Source organism: Neolamprologus brichardi, chromosome 14 (genome assembly GCF_056152115.1).
Source record: "Neolamprologus brichardi isolate AB-2024 chromosome 14, ASM5615211v1, whole genome shotgun sequence".
Classification (NCBI taxonomy): domain Eukaryota; kingdom Metazoa; phylum Chordata; class Actinopteri; order Cichliformes; family Cichlidae; genus Neolamprologus; species Neolamprologus brichardi.
The window spans coordinates 13,494,243-13,515,128 of NC_142117.1; the positions used below are offsets into that span (position 1 = coordinate 13,494,243).

The 20,886-nt window shown below is 42.4% G+C and overlaps 1 protein-coding gene across 1 annotated transcript in view; it reads left to right on the forward strand.

Moving 5' to 3' along the window:
* pid1 (phosphotyrosine interaction domain containing 1) overlaps positions 1 to 20,171 on the forward strand; it is a 30,987-nt gene extending 10,816 nt beyond the window's left edge. Inside the window, exons 2-3 of the mRNA XM_006799902.3 lie at positions 2,336 to 2,482; positions 17,609 to 20,171. Coding sequence (XP_006799965.1) covers positions 2,336 to 2,482; positions 17,609 to 18,109 — 648 coding nt within the window. The 3' untranslated portion in view covers positions 18,110 to 20,171. The remainder of the gene's footprint in view (positions 1 to 2,335; positions 2,483 to 17,608) is intronic.
* Positions 20,172 to 20,886: the final 715 nt, after the last annotated feature.

A 20,886-nucleotide genomic window follows, 5' to 3' on the forward strand; every position in this document is an offset into this window, starting at 1 on the left:
ACTTGGTGGGGGTGCAGGAGTCATGGCACCCCCTCATCTCACTCCGTACGGAGGCCAACCACCCACAGGAATGCAAGTCACCGTCAGGAAGCTGTAAAGTGCTGACGCGGAGGTCAGCGAGCGTTTACACACATGTGGCTTTACTTTCACAACTCCACCATTTTTCTTCTCCTTCATCTCCACACCATATCTTTCTCCTTACCCCCATCCCGCCTGCCGCTTCCTTCTCTTTATTATTCCTTTTCTCAGCATGAAGGTCCACTACGGTGAGTTAGAGGTTGGGGGTTACACTGTAGGGCGTCAGCACAGGATTAGGCGTTTCATAACAGAATGCTATAACAAGTCACAGACAGATATATTTTAAAACCCTTAAAACGATGGCAGCAGAAGACCCACTCAGGCGGGAAAGTGTTAATATAACCATAAACACTAACAATCAGACAGCGAAGCAGTGTTTAAATTCAAACGTTGATTCAGGATGTTCTGCTTGGCCTTATAAAGGCAACAGTGAAGATTGATGATAGATCGTATTGGCAGCATCGGCTGTTTTCATCGCTTGAAAATGTTGACCATCTGTTGCAGGAGAAAATGGCTTTCATGCAGTCCAACGTGGAAAACAGCTTTCAGCGCCACTGAATGCAAGACAAAGTATTGGAGAGCATTTGTTAAAGTAATCTGTACTTAACAAGAAACTCCAGTTTGTTTTTGGTGGTGCGCTCACAATAGCATCGATTGTATTGTGTAACCTAGAAGATTTGAGATGTCGGTTAAATGAAATTCTGAAGTACCGCTCGACTGTGACGCAACAGTCACAATTCTGAGAAATGTTTTATTCATGGACGTATTGCTGTAAATCAAGTGCAGACATTCAGGGTCCCCACATACTGAATTCCAGTGTCCGACCTGTTGATTGTGATTTTCATTCAGCTGCTGCCATGGTGGTTGGGATTTCTAGTGTAGGAAATGCAGGATCTGTCTCTGGAATCACAGTCAATCTTCTATACATAGTTTTTGCAAAGTAATGGATAGTTTTTCTAATAGGATCCACTACAGAACCACTTAGTTTGTTAAAACTGTTACCAAAGCGTAGAGTATGGCAGTGCACCAATTGGTCCTTCTCTACAGCAACCCAGGCGGTCGATGGCAGGTTATGCAAACTTAGAACAGAGGTAAATTTTAATTATGAAACAAACTAACTAGCTAATCTAAGCTAACTACCCCTAATTAGTTAATTAGCTAATGAGCCCTTCTTGCGTGTAGTTAGCAGTCCTTAGCAGGGATATCACAACCTTAACACCGCTACGCAGGAAAACACTTAATGTAATTTTCGATATCATCCTCCAACAACAGAAGTAACAGCAAAGTCATGTCTCGAAAAAGTGAACTTTTCCACTAATTCTCCCAATTTAATGAGATTTTACAAAATAAGCATTAAAGATTAAAGAGGTTTTACTCATTTTACCAATGCTTTAGCTGTTTTCTTTACAGATCATGAAGGTAAAATGTTTCAATGCAGTGGATGAACATGCTAAGCGCCCAGCTTCGTGTTGTAGCTAGCAGTTTCGTTTAAGTTGTGTATAACTGCTTATCGCAAAACACTACCTTGTTAGTCCCTGACAAGATCGATTTATATGAAGCCTGTTAATATGGATTTGGCAAGAAATGTCATTTTCAGGCCTTAATTCACCGATTGATGGAGCCAGAAAAATAATTGAGGTCAGGCTGCAGACACCGTTGCCCAGCAGGTGTGCCGTTTTCCCCTTAGTTCAGAAAATCTTGATTTAATTAGCTGCTCAGTTTTGTTTTGATGGTGTCTAAAAATACCAGAAATTCTAGCAGGCACGCTGCACATGGCCAGACAGGCCGTGTGGTTCTGCACGGCTTCAGGAAACACTTGCCGTGCACTGTAGTATGAGAGCAGGCAGCCCCTCTTGTTTTGACGGGGACAGAGAGGGCAGGGCTTCCTTCGTCTGCTCCTCACGTTCCTCTCGGAGCAGACTAAATCTCTCATAGCCATCTCACTTCGAGCCTTCATCTTCCCTTTTCACCACCGAGATGTGTTTTCTATCAGTTGGAGTGGGCTCCTGTGTAAATATAAAAGCCTTGAAAGTCCTTTGACCCCTTGAGCCTGTTCCATACTTTCCTTTGCAGGACATGAGGTACACCTCTGCACACAAAATGCTGAAGTTTCTGGGGGTTGTTTTTTCTTCATACAGCAGTGTTGACAAGGAAACTTAATGTTGAACCACAGCCATAATTAGCTTTTTGCTGTTTGGTACAGATTGTATATTTGCCTAAAGCACAGTGTGTATATATATCTTTCTTTCTCCATCAGCACTTTCAGACCATGCTGAAGACCAAGCTGAATGTGCTGACGCTGAGAAAGGAGCCGCTGCCCACGGTGATCTTCCACGAGCCCGAGGCCATTGAGCTCTGCTCTACCACACCGCATGCAAAGAGCAGGACCCACGCTGGATACAAGGTAGGGGGTCACATGAACCTAATAATCCTCAAATCCAGTCCTGAACACTAAATCTGTAATAGCATTATTAGAGCCTTAATCCAAATGTTTTTCCTTTTCTTTTCGGTCACAAGTTTAATTAACTTGCACCGTGGATTTCCCAGCACAGAGTTTTTAAAGTTTTAACTTTCCTGTCTGAGCCACATACTTGAGAAATATTGAATGTCTGTGTGGGCACACACATACGTGCGTCCTGGCATGAATGTGTCCCCCCCCCTCCCGGCTCTACTAAGTGTTAGATGTAGGGTTTCAAACTGTGATCCAACTCACAGCCCATATTCTCTTTTCTCTGTCCTGAAAACAGAAAGCAAACAGGGCTACAGATTAAAATAGCAGCCAGGCTCTGTTATTACACACAACACTTCTAACCCACTAACTGTGTCTTTGTGTATTTGCCTCCCTTGTGCCACAGCAGTGTAAGCCTAACAAATAAACTGAAATCATCGCGGAAGGCAACTTCAAGTGGTGGTGGTGGGGCATTAGGGTTTTATTTTGCATGTCTGATGTTGTTTTTGGTCTCTAATGCTGTGTCATTAACAAGCATGTTGGAAACGGAGGTTTTTCTAACTTCGCTAAACTGAAATAAACCTTTCGTATCTGGCAGCTGACATTAAAGAACATTCCTGCCAAAAAACACCGATGTGGAACACACAGTCCCAGCTCTTGTTGATATTTGTATTTGTTGGATCAGCGTACAGAACAGCGAACATGAACACACGCAGACTCATGCAGACGCACTCGTACTAAATGCATATACGTCTGCGGGGGGAAAAACATCCCAAAAGCAGCTACGAGGGCCAAAAGTGCTGAGTCCTTTTTGGCACTTCCGAAAAGCTCCAGAAGTTGAAGTGAAAGTCAGTAAGAGGACCTTTGCTGGCAGAGCAGAGCAGTTTGGTCTAGCTAGAAGAGACACAAGTTACCCAGCAGCGTTTCCACTGGCTCATATTGAGGTACAGGTGGGAGAAGGCCTCTTATGTGACACAATATCATATGCTAGGAAGTTAATAAAATAAAACCTAATGCTGTGGAATTTACATAACTTTTATCCAGTAAATGACAATGAGAATAAAATAATATAGACATAGTTGTTTTTCACGATGAGGTCCAGTGAAATGTGTTTTACCTCTCACTGTGTTTCATTAACTTTAATATTTGTGGCCACTTAAAAGCCAGTAAACAAACAGTCTCATCCAGCTGTTTCTAAAGTAAAGTCTTTGTCTTGAATCAAAGATCAATTATAACACGAAGTGTAGAGGCTGTGTTTGGAAAGTCTGAGGTTTGCAAAATCACCTGTTATTTATCTTCATGGTAGACTTGCAAAGCTGTGACACCATGAGTGCAGTGGGTAGCTGATGTGGTGACTATCCCTATGAAATGCAAATGTGTGTGTAGTTTAAGGTGCTTCTGCTTTGGGCCCAGTCACCGGTCACTTGGTAAAAGTGAGTATTCCTCGACTGTTTGCAGGAGGTTACTGGGAGTCCATGTGAAGTGTTTTGCTAAAGCCTATCTCTCTGGTAACCACCGGTTGCTAGGTAAAAGTATATTATCCAGCTGGTTGCCAAGTGGTTGCTGGAGGTTGCTAGCTGTTGCTTGGTGAAATTGGCAGCAAAGAAGGGGCTGGACCAAAACCCTTCTTACAGTTACTTTGTTTGCCTACAGCTTGCTGCAGTTAGCTGCATTTTGAATTAAAAACATGCTGTTGTGTCTGCAAACTCCTTTTGAACATGTTGGTCTAGATTGCATTCAACTTTTCAAGTTTCAAGTTACTGCTTGGTGGCTAGTTAGCAATTGTTTGCAAACAAATTGGCAACTTCAGTGCAAACTACAGGTGAACATGGCAAATTGCTAGAAACCAAACCAGTCATAAGGAAGTTTTGAGGGTGGCACCCTATTTGTGACAGTGGTGGTGCTTTACAAAAAGCAGGAGGCAGCTGGAGATGGCAGAATTGAAGATGCAAATTTTCATTGGGAGTAAACGCTATGGATGGAATGACAAATGAGCAGATCAGAGGGACAGATCAGGTTGGACAGTTTTGGACACAAAGTTAGAGAAGCAAGGCTGAGATTGCTGGTACATGTGCAGAGGAAGGACAGTGGATATGTTGGATAAAGGCAGGAGGAAAAGAGGAAGACCTCAGAGAAGATTCACGGATGTAGTGAAGAAGGGTTGTTGTGACAAATGCATTGTCACAAGTTACTGAGTCATCAGGATACTGGTGTTTCGCATGTTACAGTTAATTTCCACTCACTTATTGTTTGTAATTACCAGTACACACACACATAAATAATTTCCTTCATCTGTCTGTCTGAGACTTCTTCAGATGTGAGTCTGCCTCGCTGCCTGCATCTGTTGGCTTCCGTAACTTCCTGTCTGAGTCACTACCTGCCTGTCTGCATATCTGTCTGCCCACCTCTGCTTTTTGGATTCCTTGCCATCCTTCCTGCAGAATATTATAGCATTTATTATCCCCACGGAGTGTTTTACGTTGCCTTCCGTGAACGTCTTATTTCACCCTCACTCTCTCCTCTCACATTCTCCGGTCGTGCACCCAATTTACAGACAGACAGGCAGGAAGGCTGGCTGAGGACTGCTGTTCCTCTGCCAAAGCTAGCAGCTAGCGAGCATGAAAGGCCACCTCTCATTGCCCCGCTTTCCCCGCTGCTGTCAAAGCGCTCCACTTCACATCCACTGACAACGTGTGCAATGTACTTTGCAGCCATGCCAGCTTCATCACCACATTTCATGGCAATTGTGAAATTACTCTGGAGTCCGCTTAAAAAAACAATATAATTTTGTTATGTTTGAACTTAATTTGTTCTCTTCACCTAAGAGTAGAAAGTAGCTTTTGAGAGTTGCCTGGCCGGGACCCCGAGGAGTCAAACTGGCTTTTATAAAAAGTGGGATTTTGGATGTGGCTATGAGGCACGAGCACACAAGTCTCCAATTCAGACCCACCTTACGTATTTAACAGCCCAGCAGTGAGACAGACAGTGTGCAGTCTGTATAAGTGTTAACGTGAATGTCAGATGAAGGCTAATTACCCATCATTCACTGCTTTAAATTATATTTGTCCTGAAGACAAGAAGAGCAGAGCAGGAAAAAAATGAATCTGGGAACCTCTGGGAAATTTAACACTATATCAAGGAGCAAATTCATTCAGCTTATGTTAGCCTGTCTGTCCAAAGGCAACAAAATCCTGCTAACAATATATGTAAGGTTTGCAACTTACCATATTATATTTCATTTGTTGGGGGAAAAGTGCAGAAATGAGTTGTTTTGGATTTGCTTCTGTAGTGCACCAAAAGGCACGGGGCATTCATAATACCGTAACATTGTTCTGTATTGACATCACTATGCTCTGTTATCAGCTACTTCTGCTAGTCATAACTCCCCTCTGTCACTGACGTCATTCACGTCAGCAGCCTGTGCAATGCAGGCTGGTCCTACCATGCCTTTATCTAATCTGTTAGGCAGAGAGCCTTTTTGTCTGTCTCCGTACTTGATATTCTGATGTCAGATTGTGCGCTGGATGTGCTGTCACTCCTCGTCCCAGAACAGAACATGCAGTGATGACATTTAAATCGTTTTTGCCACGCAGTTGAGACGACTGGTGCTTCCAGCTGCCTGCGCCGTGGAATGTGCCAGCAGATTTGTATCAGCGTTTCTGGCATTTATGTGTATTTGTGTGTTTGTAGCTCGAAGCATCAGAATCGCTGATGTGCAAACATTCCCGGGTTGTTTCATCCTCATTTAAAAAATTCAGCGATTGGTTTTCAGACCTCACTGAAAGGACAAGAGATGTTGATGAGAGCAGTATTCATGCTTCTGTTTAAAATTGGGCTTTACTCTGACCACCGAGAAACTGGAACTGTTGTAGAGAATAAGCTGAATTCACTCAAGTCCATGTCTTTATAAACTGATAGTGGTGACAGTAGATGGTATAATTTGGCAATGAAATGAGAAGTTGCCAGCATTTTATCACCATTTAATGAACATTACCTAAAACAACTATTAACTAAATGTGTGTGTATGTATTTGCCAAGTTTCAAAGACCTTTAAATTTAGTGAAAGTCCTGTTACTACTAGTTTAATTACTTTTAAGTTCTTTATTGTTGTTCAGTGAGAGAAAGCTAGTCTGTATTTGGGCTAACCAGTGCATTAAAGTCTGGTTCAGTCTCCGAGGTGGAAACGTGGAGTACAACGGACCGGTCACGCTGGTCCACTGTGTGGAAAAAAAACCCCAACAACAGTGATTTGTACAAGGATCCATTGGAACACCTGCCTATAAAGGATCAGTTATCTGTGTCACACACGTGACAGCCAGATCCAGGAAGTTAAAATTAAAACTGTCATGACGCATGGCACACATCCATAGTTATAACTATAGTCATAACTAATCCTGTACTTTTGTTACCACGTCTGGAATTACTGCTGTTCTTATGCTACACACCAGCAAATAACTCACGAATTGCCGCTTTTTAACCGTATATGTTTCGATCGTTACCAGTGAAAGCGCTTTGAAATCAGATTGTGCTTTTTGATAAACCCTGTATATATTTCTTTATTTTTAATAAATAAAGAAATATAGACAAGCAGAATAAAGAATATTCTGTTTGTCGATTATTTTTATGTGAGAAGAAGTTAAGTTATTCAGGCGTGTTACCTCTACTAGCATCGCGACCAAATACTGTCTGTGGTCATGTTTTATTTTATTTGTTTCTCTGTGGAGGCGGGTTATTCATGTGTCAGGTAATGACTTTCTTGTCCTATTGTCAGTGTAGTTGTACATAGTTGAATGGTGAGAAGTATATGCATACAGTTTAAGTTCCACCTTGCTCCATCTTTGGACTATCAAGAGTCTTGTGCTGCAGTAGGCTGTATGTAAGTGAGAGTGAATGAAAAAGCTCCTTTCATTTACACCAAAGGGCTTCTGTCTTGGCACTGAACCAGTCAGAGTAATTTCCTTTTTTTCCTTTTTTTTTGGGCTGATACATACCACATCATCTCCCAACACAAACAAGAAAAAACACACAGCGCTTTGAATCGGGATAAAAAAAAAAGCTGATCCATCTTCGCGTGCCGTGACTAGCACAGCCAGCTGGACTGTGCTGATTCAATACGTTTAGAGGAATTTTAACAACCACTTCAGGAATGCTGAATTCCCAAGCAGTGGATTCCCAGTCTTGTTGGAGACACAGAGGCTTTACAGAGGGAGACACCTTCTACTGTCAACAGTTGCATAGTTGTGCAAAGCTAAAGGATATACAGTACGACTTTGGTGTCAGTAAATATCTTTATCATACTGATGTAAATATTTTGGGCCAGCACAGTACTGAATATTTGACAACAGTGTGTAACTGATATTATTTCCCTTAAATGCAAACCAATGTATGACTGCTGATGAAAACAAATGAAAGGACAAACCTGAACCTTTGAAAGAAGGAATGCTTTCGGGAACAATGGCATTCCATCTCTCAAGTAAAGATTAAAATATACTTACACTTTATGTTGGTTCGGGACATTTTCCCTGTCACAGTTCTTCACAAGTGTTGTTTTTTCTGCAGTTCTTTTTCAAATTACCTGCTAGTTTTCTTTCATCCATAGATAATAGCAGGTATTTTGCTAACTCTTGGCAGCCAACATTCAAACACCACCGCCAGAAACAAATCTGAAATGTTTCCAGATAGCCGGTGATTGTGGCGTGAACAAAAGCAATTACATTTTCATGCCGATATTCTATCTTTTATCATTTGGAAAAGATTGTAACATTTGGATGGAGCAAACTACAACCAGGTGGGTTGGTGGGGGGACTGTGTGTTTAGTCTGCACCACCTGTTTGCCCTTGGACCGGTTTCTGAGAAGGTGGCTTAAATGCAGAAATGACAAGCTCCAGAAGTGCTCCTGACCTGCCTTCACATCACAGTCTGTTCCTAAGCTGATCCATCAAGACCAAACAGCTACTCTCAACAACCGCGTCTGTGTTCTGGTCTCAAACTCGCTTCCTTGTCCTCTCAGCTTCTTCCTCTTTTTTCCTCCATGGTCCCAAAGGGACCGTCTGTAGGGACAGGTATCTCTTTATCGAGTCCTCCCTCATCTTTCTCTCATACTACCCGCTCTTCTCTTTTCATCCTTTTAGATCCTTTCTCTAGTGATGGCCGAACCGGCTGTGGCTCCAGCGGCACTAGCTCTACACCTTTCATCCACACAGACATGCGTGTGTGCTTACACACGAATAACGACTCACACTGAGATAGACAGGCACAGACAGGATGTTCCTGTCTCTTCCCACCGGCTCACTTGCTGGGCTGCGGATGTTTTTTCAGTCCCCCTCTGTGTGTCCCCTGCTTTCTTCTACCCTTTTTTGCATTCACTCAGCTGTTATTAATAAACTTCTCTTTTCTGTCTTTGCATGTCTGTTTGTTCTTTACCCTACCACAGTTGTGGCTTTCATTGCATTGTTGTGCTTGGATCCACTGATTCATTCAAAATGGGAAATGTCAGAAACAGTTTGTGGTGCTGTGCTACACGATTTAATGTGTTTGCATGCATGTTCTCCACAGTGCTCTGTGATTTTAATTAGTAAGAGATGCTGAGTCCTTTGTAGTGTTGTAAACACAATAAGGTAACACCTCATTGTCCGATTTATTAAGTCTACCTCAACCAGTCCTCAGAAATTTTGCTCCATTGACGAGAATCACCCGTTCCACCACATCCCAAAGGTGCTCTGTTGGACTGATATCTGGTGACTGTGGAGGACATCTCTCCAGTGAACTCTGAGGGCGTTAGTGTTGTCCTCAGTGATAGGTGGCACCACTTGGACAAAACCTCCACATCGGCGCTGGTATGGGAGGAGAAGAAGTCAACACTAGAACTAGTCTAGTCTCAGAAGTTTTTTTTATAAAGTTCTGGAAAGAACAGCGATTGGCTTATTATGATGTATTCCGTTGCAAGTCAGAACTTCCGAGTTTCCTGTTGGAATTTGTCAACTGGAATGTTCCCTCAAGTCAGACATCCCGCTAGAAAAGCCCCATCAACTCCTGCGTAACCGTCCAGGCTGGCGTTAGTGGACATAAGCAGTAGTACAACAGCAAAAATTGTAACAATATACTGTATTGATACAGCAAATAACCACTGCAAATATTTGTGTGTGATGATGCTTTATGAATACAGGAGTACCTACTTTTGATATTAAATAAATTCAAATACTCTGAAGACGGGGGCTCATCTCATTCGTCACCATTCTGAGATAACATTGGTCGATTGTTATCTCGAATCAGCTCAACTGAAAAACAAAAAAACAGCTATTGTGCTAGTTTGCTAGAGATCCATGAATGGGTCAAACTTGCTATCGATCAAAACAAGTCTGACTTTACTGGAATGTGCTCAGCGTGCTAGCTCTGACTTCCAAGGCAAATGAAATGCAGTATTGGTTAGGACTGACCTTATGTTTCTTACTAGAATTGTTTTGCTGTACCATTTTAGCTCTTTTTCTTTTGTCAGTTTAACACCTAGCTTACAAGCTAAATGGGGGTGTCCAAATTCATAGGCTGCATCCTCCTGAGGCCGCATTTGTAGTCCGATTACGTCACAGCAACGTGATGAAGGCTGTCCAAATTCATAGGCTGCATTTACTTATTACTGTTATTACTCTTTCCAGGTCGCAAAATAAACTTTTAACGTACTTTCAGGCAAGAAAGTACTGGCTGTGTAAACTTCAAATATCTGCCCGGTTTATCAAGATATAACATATTTGCAAAAGTGCTCCAACGTTTTTGGAGACGTCTGTTACCCACCAGCTCGATAGCTAGCCGGGACGAGAACAGCAAACTCCCGGCAAACCCCCCGTGGTCTTTCGCTACTCAGGTTAAACATCATATATAGGTCACTTAGATAACTTAAAAATGTTATTGTTTGGCTTTTTTCAGTGTGTTATTTGTTCGTGAGTAAATCGGTTTGGGTGAGATTACAGCTGAATACACAGAAGTGTGAGATGATCGAGAATTTACGCCAGTGTCCTGTTATATTTTACATAGCAAGGAGCAGACGGCTGAGTTTATTAAACTCCACCGAGACAGCTGGTGAGACAAATCTGAAGGCTAGACTGTCCAATGTCACAGCTGCTCACTTCTGGCCTACCCGGCCTGTGGAGGACCCGGCCCATGTAGGCCGCGAAGGCCGGGTCCTCAGGAGGATGCAGCCTATGAATTTGGACACCCCCATGTGCGCATTTGAGCAAAGCTAGCTGTTCCCCTGTTTTCAGTGTTTGAGTCATTCAAAGTTACCCATCTGGTGGCAGGAGCTTCAAGCATAAAGTACAGTCGTCTGAGTGGTGTCAGTCTAATTTAACTCTTTGACCTAATGTGGATTCTACCTCGAGTTTTTTACACTAGAAGCAACCAAGCTAGCAGTGCTACCAGAAACTAGCCAACGAACACTCCAACTTCCTCAGATGATCATGAGGCCCATCAGTGCTGCCATTATCTTCACCATTCTTCGAACAAAGCCGGACAATAAAGTGACATCATATCTTCTGGTGCAAGTTGTTGCTGTGCACCTCTCGATTTAGATTTTTATGACCTTGCACGTTGCACCTTGAATGATAACAACAGAAGCACTGAGATTCAGCTATTTTGCAGAGGGAGACTTTCTGGGGAAAAGAATAAAAAAATCTGTGATTTCTTTGTTTTTGGTTTTGCACTGATGTGCAAGATTTTGTCTCAGTGGCGCCACCTATGGTTCAGGAGAATACTGCAACAGGAACTCGAACCCTCTGCGCTAACATAAATGGTATGAAACTGTGCAAAGCAACGACTCAGGCTCTTGCAGTCTTGCAGGTGGCAGAAGGCATTTGAGCTTCTCGCAGTGTACAGTAAGAGAAATGGAGAGTGAGAGAATAGAAAAGGACAATGGGTTAAACCAGAGTTGGTAATAGCAGCCACATGTCGGCACACATGCAAATGTTTAACCACGCTCCCTCCCCTCTCTGTCACAATCTCAAACATTCCCACTGCTTCTCTTTGTTTTTGTGTCTCGTTGACAAAGCAGGTATGCTTTTGTCTAACCAGAATTCCAGCAGATAGTTTAAATTTCAGTTTCACATAAGCTTGTTTTCTAAACCTCACTCTGTCTGTTTTTTCTGTCCACATTTGCTTTATTTATCTTTACAACATCCTTTCTTTGCAGCCCCCAAGGCCTTTGTTCCTGTAACTGATCCTTATTTCTGTCTCCATATTGCTTCACATGCAATCAGCATTTCCACTCTGGTGGGATAGAAATAACGGCGAGGCTTTGAAGAAGTGCAGAATAGTAGAGGGGAGGTGAAGCGGGTGAAGGAGTTCACTGAAGAAACAGGTGAAAGAGAGAGGACAGAGTGGAGGGGAAAAGATACAACGAGTGGAGGAATGAAGGAGAAACTCATGGAAAGTTGAAACAAGGTTGCCAGGACGTAGCCAGACTGCCAGATTAGAGCACAGCACACGTGTTGCTGTCTGGGATTTATGGATTGATGTATCAGTTTTATCAAGAACCTGATGTGGAGATAGCTACAGCCTCAATGGTTTGCTTCATTCACTGCACAAACTCCGACAGAGCCCTGTGGCGAGCATCCACGTTTGGCTTGGAGATCTTGAAGGTTCTCATAACCTGTGCTGAGACCGAGTCCAACCTGAATCACATCTCTCCTGTCTGCAGAACTGATTATGATCTGAGTCCGTCTGGTCATTGTGAATGCGCGTCCCAATGCGCGCACGCACACACGCACACACGCACACACACACACAAACACACACACACACACACACACACACACTATGGCTGTAAAAAGTCAACCACTAACCTCTCGTGCCTCTTCAGCTGGATTCCAGACACAGATTGTGTGCAGAGCCATCTAAACACTGCTGCTTTAAAGTGTCAGTCATTTAGCTGGTGTCAGATGTTGGGAAAGAATGCGTGCTTTCAATTATAATGTGATCAGTCACGTCTTTTTCTGCTCTTTTCAATTAAATAAAAAAAAAAAAACTAATTTAAAGAGCAAAACAAATGTTTTTTTAAGCATCAGGGTGTTTGGTTTAATACTTTGACAATATTTCTAAAAAAGAGGAATAGATTCAAGAAGGAACTGCAACAGCTTCTCTATCAAAAATCGTAATTCCTCATATCCGCGTTGTTTTGTTTTTCTATTTTCTATTAAAAAATATAGTAGGCAGAGCTCTCAACAACTTCCTGGTTTTATCCTAAAGAGCAATTAAATTGACCCAATACCATGGCTTTTGGAAACATTGGACTCTGAGTGAATCATTACCATAAAATGAACAGAACTCACAGTATCACATCGCTTATAAGATGCTGTATACACTTTAGTGACATACATGATCAGTTGCTTGTTGTCTAATCATCGAATCACATGGCACCAACTCAATGCACATGTAGGCACGGTCAAGACGACATTGAAGCTCAAACTGAGCATCAGAATGAGGAAAGAAGCACGGTTGTTGATGCCCTGGGCTGGTCAGAGTATTTCACAAACTGCTGATCTACTGGGATTTTCCCACACAGCAATCTATGGGGTTTACAGAGAATGATCTGAAAAACAGAAAAACATCCAGTGCGTTACTCTGGCTTTCAGGATGGTGGTGTAATGATCTTGACACACTTTGTGCCCCACTTAGTGCTAAATGTGCATCATTTAAACCACAGTGTGCCCATGTTTTGCTTCCAGTGGGGTAAAACGCCACAAAGTTCATGTAAATCATCTAAAGCAGGTTTCTTCTTCTGTACTCAGAAGAAGTCACCAGATCTGAGCAGAGCACTTTTGGGATGTGGTCCAATGAGAGGTTTACATCATGGAGCCAACAAATCTGCAGCAATTGTTTGATTGTGTATCATATCAATATGATCCAAAATCTCGGAGGAATGTTTCCGCCCACGTTTCGATTCTGCGCCACAAAGAATTGACGCAGTTCTGAAGGCAAAATTGGTCCAACCTGATACTAGCAAGGCACACACAATAAAGTATGTGTGTCAGTAAGTGTATATGTCTGTGCTGTTTTTATTTCCATTTTCTCTCCTCAAGGCACTTGACCTGAAATCTTTTCACCTGCAGTGATTGCTGACACTTGCAGAATAACTCTGCTTTCAAAGTTAAAATCTACACTTTAATAGGGGAGAAACCAGAAGAGGAACTGGTCCTCTTTCGATTGGTCACTTTCATAGTATCCTAGCAACAATGTGGATGTTATTTTATACCGGAAATGTATTTTGGAAAATTAAGTTCCCCAAATGTATTATTAACAGTTCCTGTTTCCTGTGTACCACTGGATGCACTCACACGTATCTCTGGGTAGCTTTGACACTGAAGAAACGATGGCTCAGTTCTTTGTTCACATATTAAAATATAACCTAATAATATAAAAGCTGGATCTATGCTGCCTTTAATCAGCAGCCAAGCCTAATAATAATCTCCAGATTTAGTTTCACATTTAGTTTGTCTGGAGTTCATACAGTAGATGCACATTTATCACCTAGAGAGCACATTTTTAAAACCAGGTGTAAATGGGCTCAGTGTCTCAGGAAAAAAATACCAGTGCAGATGAAATGGGTGATTCATGCACCGCAAACCAGAACATCATGCACTTCCAGAGTTTTACTTGTCTATTTTCCTCTTTTTCTTCACATGCACACTGCCTCATTGAGCAATATTTTTTTCTATTTCTAGCTGTCTCTCATCTTTCTTCTTGAGCAATCTTAACAGTTTCCTCTTCAGCTGCATGTTTGGTTTGGACTTTAAAGAAATAAACTAATGTTTGCTCAGTCTGCTGACCTCCTCACTTCACACATTCCTCACTTATCTTTCTGTGTGCGCTGCACACACATGCACAAACCTGTATAGCTGTTAGTCTCCGCTTTCCTACAAAGTTAAGAAATTTACCACGACCAGCTCGGACTTGCCAAAATTAAATAGCAAAGGTTTGCTTTGAAAATCAAACATGTTTGTATCCTCTTGACCTCCTGGCTGGTCCCCTCTGAAAGCATCCCGAGAATGGATTTATTTGCTTTGAATAGCAGGCTGCTGCGGCTCTTTTTGAACAAGGCAGATCAACTAGATTATATCCTGATTTTCAAACACAGCAGCAGAACAGAGCCAGCGGAGCAGACATGTGGATGTAAGAGAAAACATTTAACTGTCTTTTTTTTGGCCTTGAATACAACCTGGCAAAGCAGCCAGCCTTCATTTAACTAGGAAGCAAGCAATCAGTAAAAACAACGGCAGATTAAACAAGTAACTCAATATCAAAATGGGAGACGCAGTGAAAAGCAACCATAATGACTCTTTATTTCTATTTGACGTACAAAAGGCACATTGTGGATAGTTGATGTATCTTGGCGTAGTCTTTGGATCTGTTGGCTGACTGAGTGACCGCCGTTTGGCTGCGAGAGGGTGTTGGGGCGGTTGGCTATCAAAACCACCCAGCCTCCAGGCTGCTCCTGCAGACCTGTGGTGCTCAGCTGAATGATGGATCCAGTGTGAAGCCTGCATGTCTCACATTAGTGCCCACCACTAATGAAAACCAGGCACGAGGCGGCAGCTGCATTTGCTGCCTGGATCTCTTCCCGTGTTTTAAATTGGGAATCCACATTTTCTTGTACTGTAATCAGGGTATTGTGATATTATGGGGGCTCATACACCATAGAGGGAGGATGGAGTTTGTTTATATATATGGAACAAATACAGATGCTACTTTTAAACAAGCTTTCCAGAGGATTCTTTGACCTACTTTTATGTGAGTTTATTCATCGGTCCACCTTATACTGGCAAAATATTCTAAACACTGTCGGTCCGGTTTGCAGCGTCATGTTGAATTCTGTCTGTAAAAAAAATCGGAGATGCCTTTTCTGTGCTTTACTGTTTTAAACTTTTTACAAGATTAAAAGAATGGTACTACTGCACTTCTACATCTATGTGTACACATTCTTTAGACCACTAAAGCAAATAATACTTTAAATTTCACATTTTAGAATTCTGAGAATTCAGAAATGAATCAAGCATAATGTTCAACCACTGAAACTTAATTTTTCTGGTCAGGAATGTTTCATATGGCAGTGAATCAAAGTCACAAAATGAGTCTGAATGTTGAACAAACATTTTCAGCATTTTAAGTACAGATCTAAGGCTGCTGTAAACACATCAACTACAACTCTCTGTTGTAATTACTACATTTCTGTTTATACATGAATTAAACAAAACAAAGGGTCTCGTGGCATTGGCCTTTGTAAAATCCACTAAATATAAATTTAAAAAGGAAAGAGGAGACGGGAGAAACACCCTTCAAGCAAGTTATAATTGTCGAAGTCGCATAGTTGGTCCACCAGAGGGCAATCTGCAACTTCCTTGCTGGCAACAGTGTTTGGAATGCCACAAACACAACCAGCTGATCTGAGTGGAGTCAGACAGACTCAAAAAAGTTAAATAACGGCACCTAAAATGTGTTTTGTGTTGAATATATGTCCATATCTGACCTTTTTTATCACCAGATATCGTATCAGTCGAAAACTCCTGTGTCGTTTGGGCTCAATTAATGATACATAAATTTCATAATTGTGTCCCCCAAGCTTTTTGGTCCAGGTCCAGCTTTTCAGTTTTCCAGCTTTATGGTAATTGCCCTAAGCTTGGCCTGTCTATCCTCAACGCTTACGCTGAAGAGTCCCATGCAGTCAAAAGTAGCAGTGAACCAGCGCAGGTAGACTCGACTGGTCCAGACTAAACAAAATGGAAGCAGTTAAATTATATGATTAAATAAACCATGGCCCGGGCCTCTGCTTTGTGTCATTTTCTGTGTTTTTGTCAGTCTGGCATGGATATCTGTTGGATGACTTTTTTGTTATCAGAATAGATCTGAGGATGGATATTTGACTGGAATTTCTTTGGGAATAGTTTTATCAAGATCACTGTCTGGTTTGACATTCGAGTGTTGTGCATTGTGCCAGAAATGTTCACATTCAACACACATTACAATTCATAAATTCATAAATGTTGATATGATTGATACACTTTCCTTTCCTTTAGAATTTGCTTTTATTGTTGCTCACATGCTATCTGGAGCTATATTTTAAATATGCACTGCATGCAAGCCAGCCTCAGCGAACTCTTAAAGGGTTCAGAGAATTCCCCTGCCCCCGAATAAACAGGCAGGGGGGAAAACTCTTTGAGTGTTTGACTCATAGCAGGCATCTCCTCTGTGTATTTTTGTAAAGCCATAAAGAACAGCATGTAGAGAAGTGCACAAGTCAGCCATTATTTCTGGGCTGCTCTTGAACTGGCCACACTCCCCCCAAAAAACTCCAGCTTTGTTCGCTTCTTACCTCTCCCACCTTATCTCTCTCCATCTCCTCAGTCTATCACTCTCCCGGTATGCAGTGTCATTACTATGGTATTCCATAATACATGTTGCAGCCACAGTTAAATGTAGTGTTTTTTGTCATTGGTACAACAGATAACACATCAAACACCATTCAGTACCATCAAAAAACCTTATCACTTTGATCTGATCGTAAAGAGCGTCATTCTCTGCACAGATAGACGTGAAGCACCCTGGTTTTGAAGCATATCAATCCTTAAAATGTAAAGGCATATTTTCTTCTACGTTAGCTCCCTTTCAGCAATGATAGTATTGAAATTGTGTGAGGTGACTAACAAATCAAAATGAACTGGAGCTTTTCACAGTGATTATTTTGACGACGACGAAGGCTCGTTTTGCTGTGATCATTCAGATCACATTCAGTTACAGAGTGACTCAGCAGTGACTTGCAGATGTTTACATGAGCTGAATGGGTGGATGCTCTTTTATAGATACTGAAATATGATGTAATTATAACATGAAAAAAGATTATCCTATGCCCACTTATTTGTGGTGTTCCTCAGGGATCCAACCTTGTCCCACTGTTGCTTAGTTTACACCTTTTATGTTTAACTAAAGATTAAAGCACAGCGGTTCATTAGTAACCAATTTCATATTTAGATTTGTTAAGCATTGCATTGTAAATTAAAAAAAAGAGTCTCACTGTAGATTTATGTATCTTGTTTGCTACAGGTGACCTATCTGGGCAAGGTGACAATCTCTGGGACGCAGTTCCTGTCTGGCTGCACAGAGTCGGCGGTGGTCGGTCTGGTGGAGCGTCGCGCCCTGGCTCAGCAGCAGGGCACTTGCCCGGCTAGCGGCTCTCTGCTGGAGATCCGGCCCTTTCAGGTGCGTCTTCACCACATGGACGAGCGCGGAGAGGCATCAGTAACCATGGACACCTACCAGGTGGCGCGCATCGCCTACTGCACAGCTGACCACAGCGTCAAACCCAACATATTTGCCTGGATCTACCGGGAGATCAACGACGACCTGTCCTTCCAGATGGACTGCCACGCTGTGGAGTGCGAGAGCAAGCTGGAGGCCAAGAAGCTGGCGCACTCGATGATGGAGGCTTTCCGCAAGACTTTCCACAGCATGCGTAGCGACGGCCGCATCCACAAGAGCGGGTCGACGGACGACTTTGCGGAGGACTCGTCCACCCCCGAAGACTCTACCCCAGACGATGGTTGAACTAAAACACAATACAATAAACACAAGATCCCCATCCTAACAAAGTGAGGGCTGACTGGAAGGATGGACAGATTACCTGCTCTCTCTCATTCTCCCTTACTATTTTTCTGTTATCTATATGAAATAAAATGAACTGACCATATGAACCAATACACCCAAGACAGTGAAGTAGCTTTTAACTATCGTAAAGGAAGTTACGAAACAATATTTACATAGAGGAATAGCAAAGTGCTGCCCCATTTTGAGTAAATACTCAGCAAACAGGCACCTTTGTAGTTGTTCTCAGTTGAATCTCTCAACGTTTCCGTTTGCAACCCCTATCAGCGCCTATCGTTCCTTAACCTTTAGATCAAGGAAACAAAGAAAACAAAGTTAAGTCCATATTCTCCTAGCACCAGGTCAGAATAATCTACTGCCACTCTTGCCATGTAGGGACTCAGCAGAAAGATGTCTCGTCCCAACTCAGAGTTTATATGAGACTGTTGGAGCACATACATTCTTGAAATGTTTGATTATGTGGAACGTAATGCCTTCAGCCTTGGCAACAACAAACGAGAACGTGAAAGTAAAGCTAGGCCTTTACGCACTGCTCATATCTTTGCTATCGTACCTTAGTCCGAACCCTCAATATTATTCACAGAGCATAGCTGTTGATTCATTTAGACGATAGAGCTACTGCCTCTGTCTCTTAAAAAAGATTCAGAGTACGCGTACGGCACCTGGGAGAACATAGGTGCTAAATGTCTTTTAGAAGTTCTCACTGGAGTGAAAGCCCAGCCCCGTCCGAGACACCTTAACCACCCACATCCGACTTCTGTTTTAAGTATACCAAAATTCAGGCTCTCTTTTGCCTGTCACATTATGTGCCTCACTTTCCTCTCACATAAGTTTGGTCTCTTACCCAGGTCCCAGTGTGTATGCGTGGCCGCGTGTCTGCTCGCAAGGTTTTATCCTACTCTTTGTCGGTGTAATTCCCAATTCTGTACTTTGTGTATATGGGGTGTACATGCGAGTGCTTGCAACTGTGTGTGTGTGCGTGAAAAAGAAAAGGTAAGAGACGAGGAAGTACAATTCGTATTGTACGATTAGCTGGAAGTGAAGAGAGCATCTGCTTTTAAAATCAGATGTGGTACTACGACCATTTGCCAAGTTTACTCAACTCTGTCTTGTACCAATCAAAAAGATAAGAGCGAGTGATTGAATGTGCCAGTCACACTGAGGTTGTAAGACCCCTAAAACACAGCCATTCGAGATATAACGACTTACACCTCCTGGCCTCTGCTGAATGTATGAGTCCGACATACTGTGAGCACCTCACAGCATCTCCAGTCACGTCCAGTCTCCCGTAATCTCCTCGTGCTCTCAGACAGCTCTAAGGGGGGGTGCTGCTCTGGCCCCGCAGGCAGTCGGCCAGTGACCAGCTGTCTCCGCTGCTCTGTGTCATCTCTCCGAGTGACTGAGGCGCCGTTGTGCAGGAGGAAAAAAAAAAAAACCCAAACTCTTTCTTCTTTTCTAACTGAACTGTCCTGAACAGACTGGAAACCATCGGTTGGAAATGGTCTTCAGTCGGCGACTCCAGCAGAATATTCAAACTTGCGTAAAGCTATACAAATGTTACACACATGTTGTATTTGATTCTTGCCTGATAAGCTTATGTAAATACAAATGTATCACTTCCCAAATATTACAGTATAAATGTCGATAGCTATTTTAAGTAATAAAGAAAAAATGTTGAGAACCATCATACAATACAGAAACAGTATTATAAAGCTTACTGTGAATAATAAGTGGAGAGCCTGATAGTGGTGGCTGTGAGTATGTGTGTGTGCACGCGCGTGTGTGTGTGTGAGGAAGAGATTTTATGTGTTTGGGGGAGTGCTGAGTATGGACAAGGCCAGAGGACGAGAACGGGAGAGAGCGTTTCTAAAGCTGTAGATTATACTGTGCCATGTCTGTCTGGAAACTCAGACGCGCTTTAAATGTTTAAAAAAATGTTACCGTAAGTGTTTTCTATACAGTGTTTGCAAAAATCAAAAACAATTGCATATAAAGTATTTACCAAGACTGAGCGTACGACAGTGTGGTCTGTTCTCTCTCAGTTTTCACTTCTGTCTCATGTGTTCCCCCCTTTCGCCCAGATCTCAGCTAAAAGACGTTTTTTTGTTCTCCAGACTCTGCTGTATTGTAACCTGATGGATTCCCCGCTGAGGCCGCATGTGGGAGGATAAATACAAGGCATGCTCAGTTTCAGAGCAAACAGAATGGGTAACCAGATGATGTTCTGACGAGGTGCCAGGACAGATGTACACCATAACCTCAAGTGTCTGCTTATCCTCCATATGTGCAATGTTTCCACGCTTGATTGGGATTTTTCCTGAAACCTAAAATGTATAAAAATCTCTTTTGTGGTGCATAATGTGCTGAGCAATTCCAGCATCTCCCACAATGCTCTAAACATACTCCTAAAAATAGCTTTATGGCGTGTTTCAGGTTTAAGTGTGTCACAGCCACAGCCTTGTCCATCCTGTGAGGAGGTTTTTTTACTCTCCCCATTCTTCACATTCCTCAGACTTCCTCAGATCTTCCCTTTTATTGTGTTGTGTTGCTGTCCTCTCTGACAGAATGTGGCAGCTCCCTTTTCTCTACAAAGTGCCCACATCAATAACAAGATAACTGCTTGCTCTCAGCTTCTGTGGCAGGCGATCATTTTGGTTCTTAAAAGCTGCAAAGAATTGGATGGAAAATGGATGCTGTGAAGAATGTAAAAGCATGTGCAA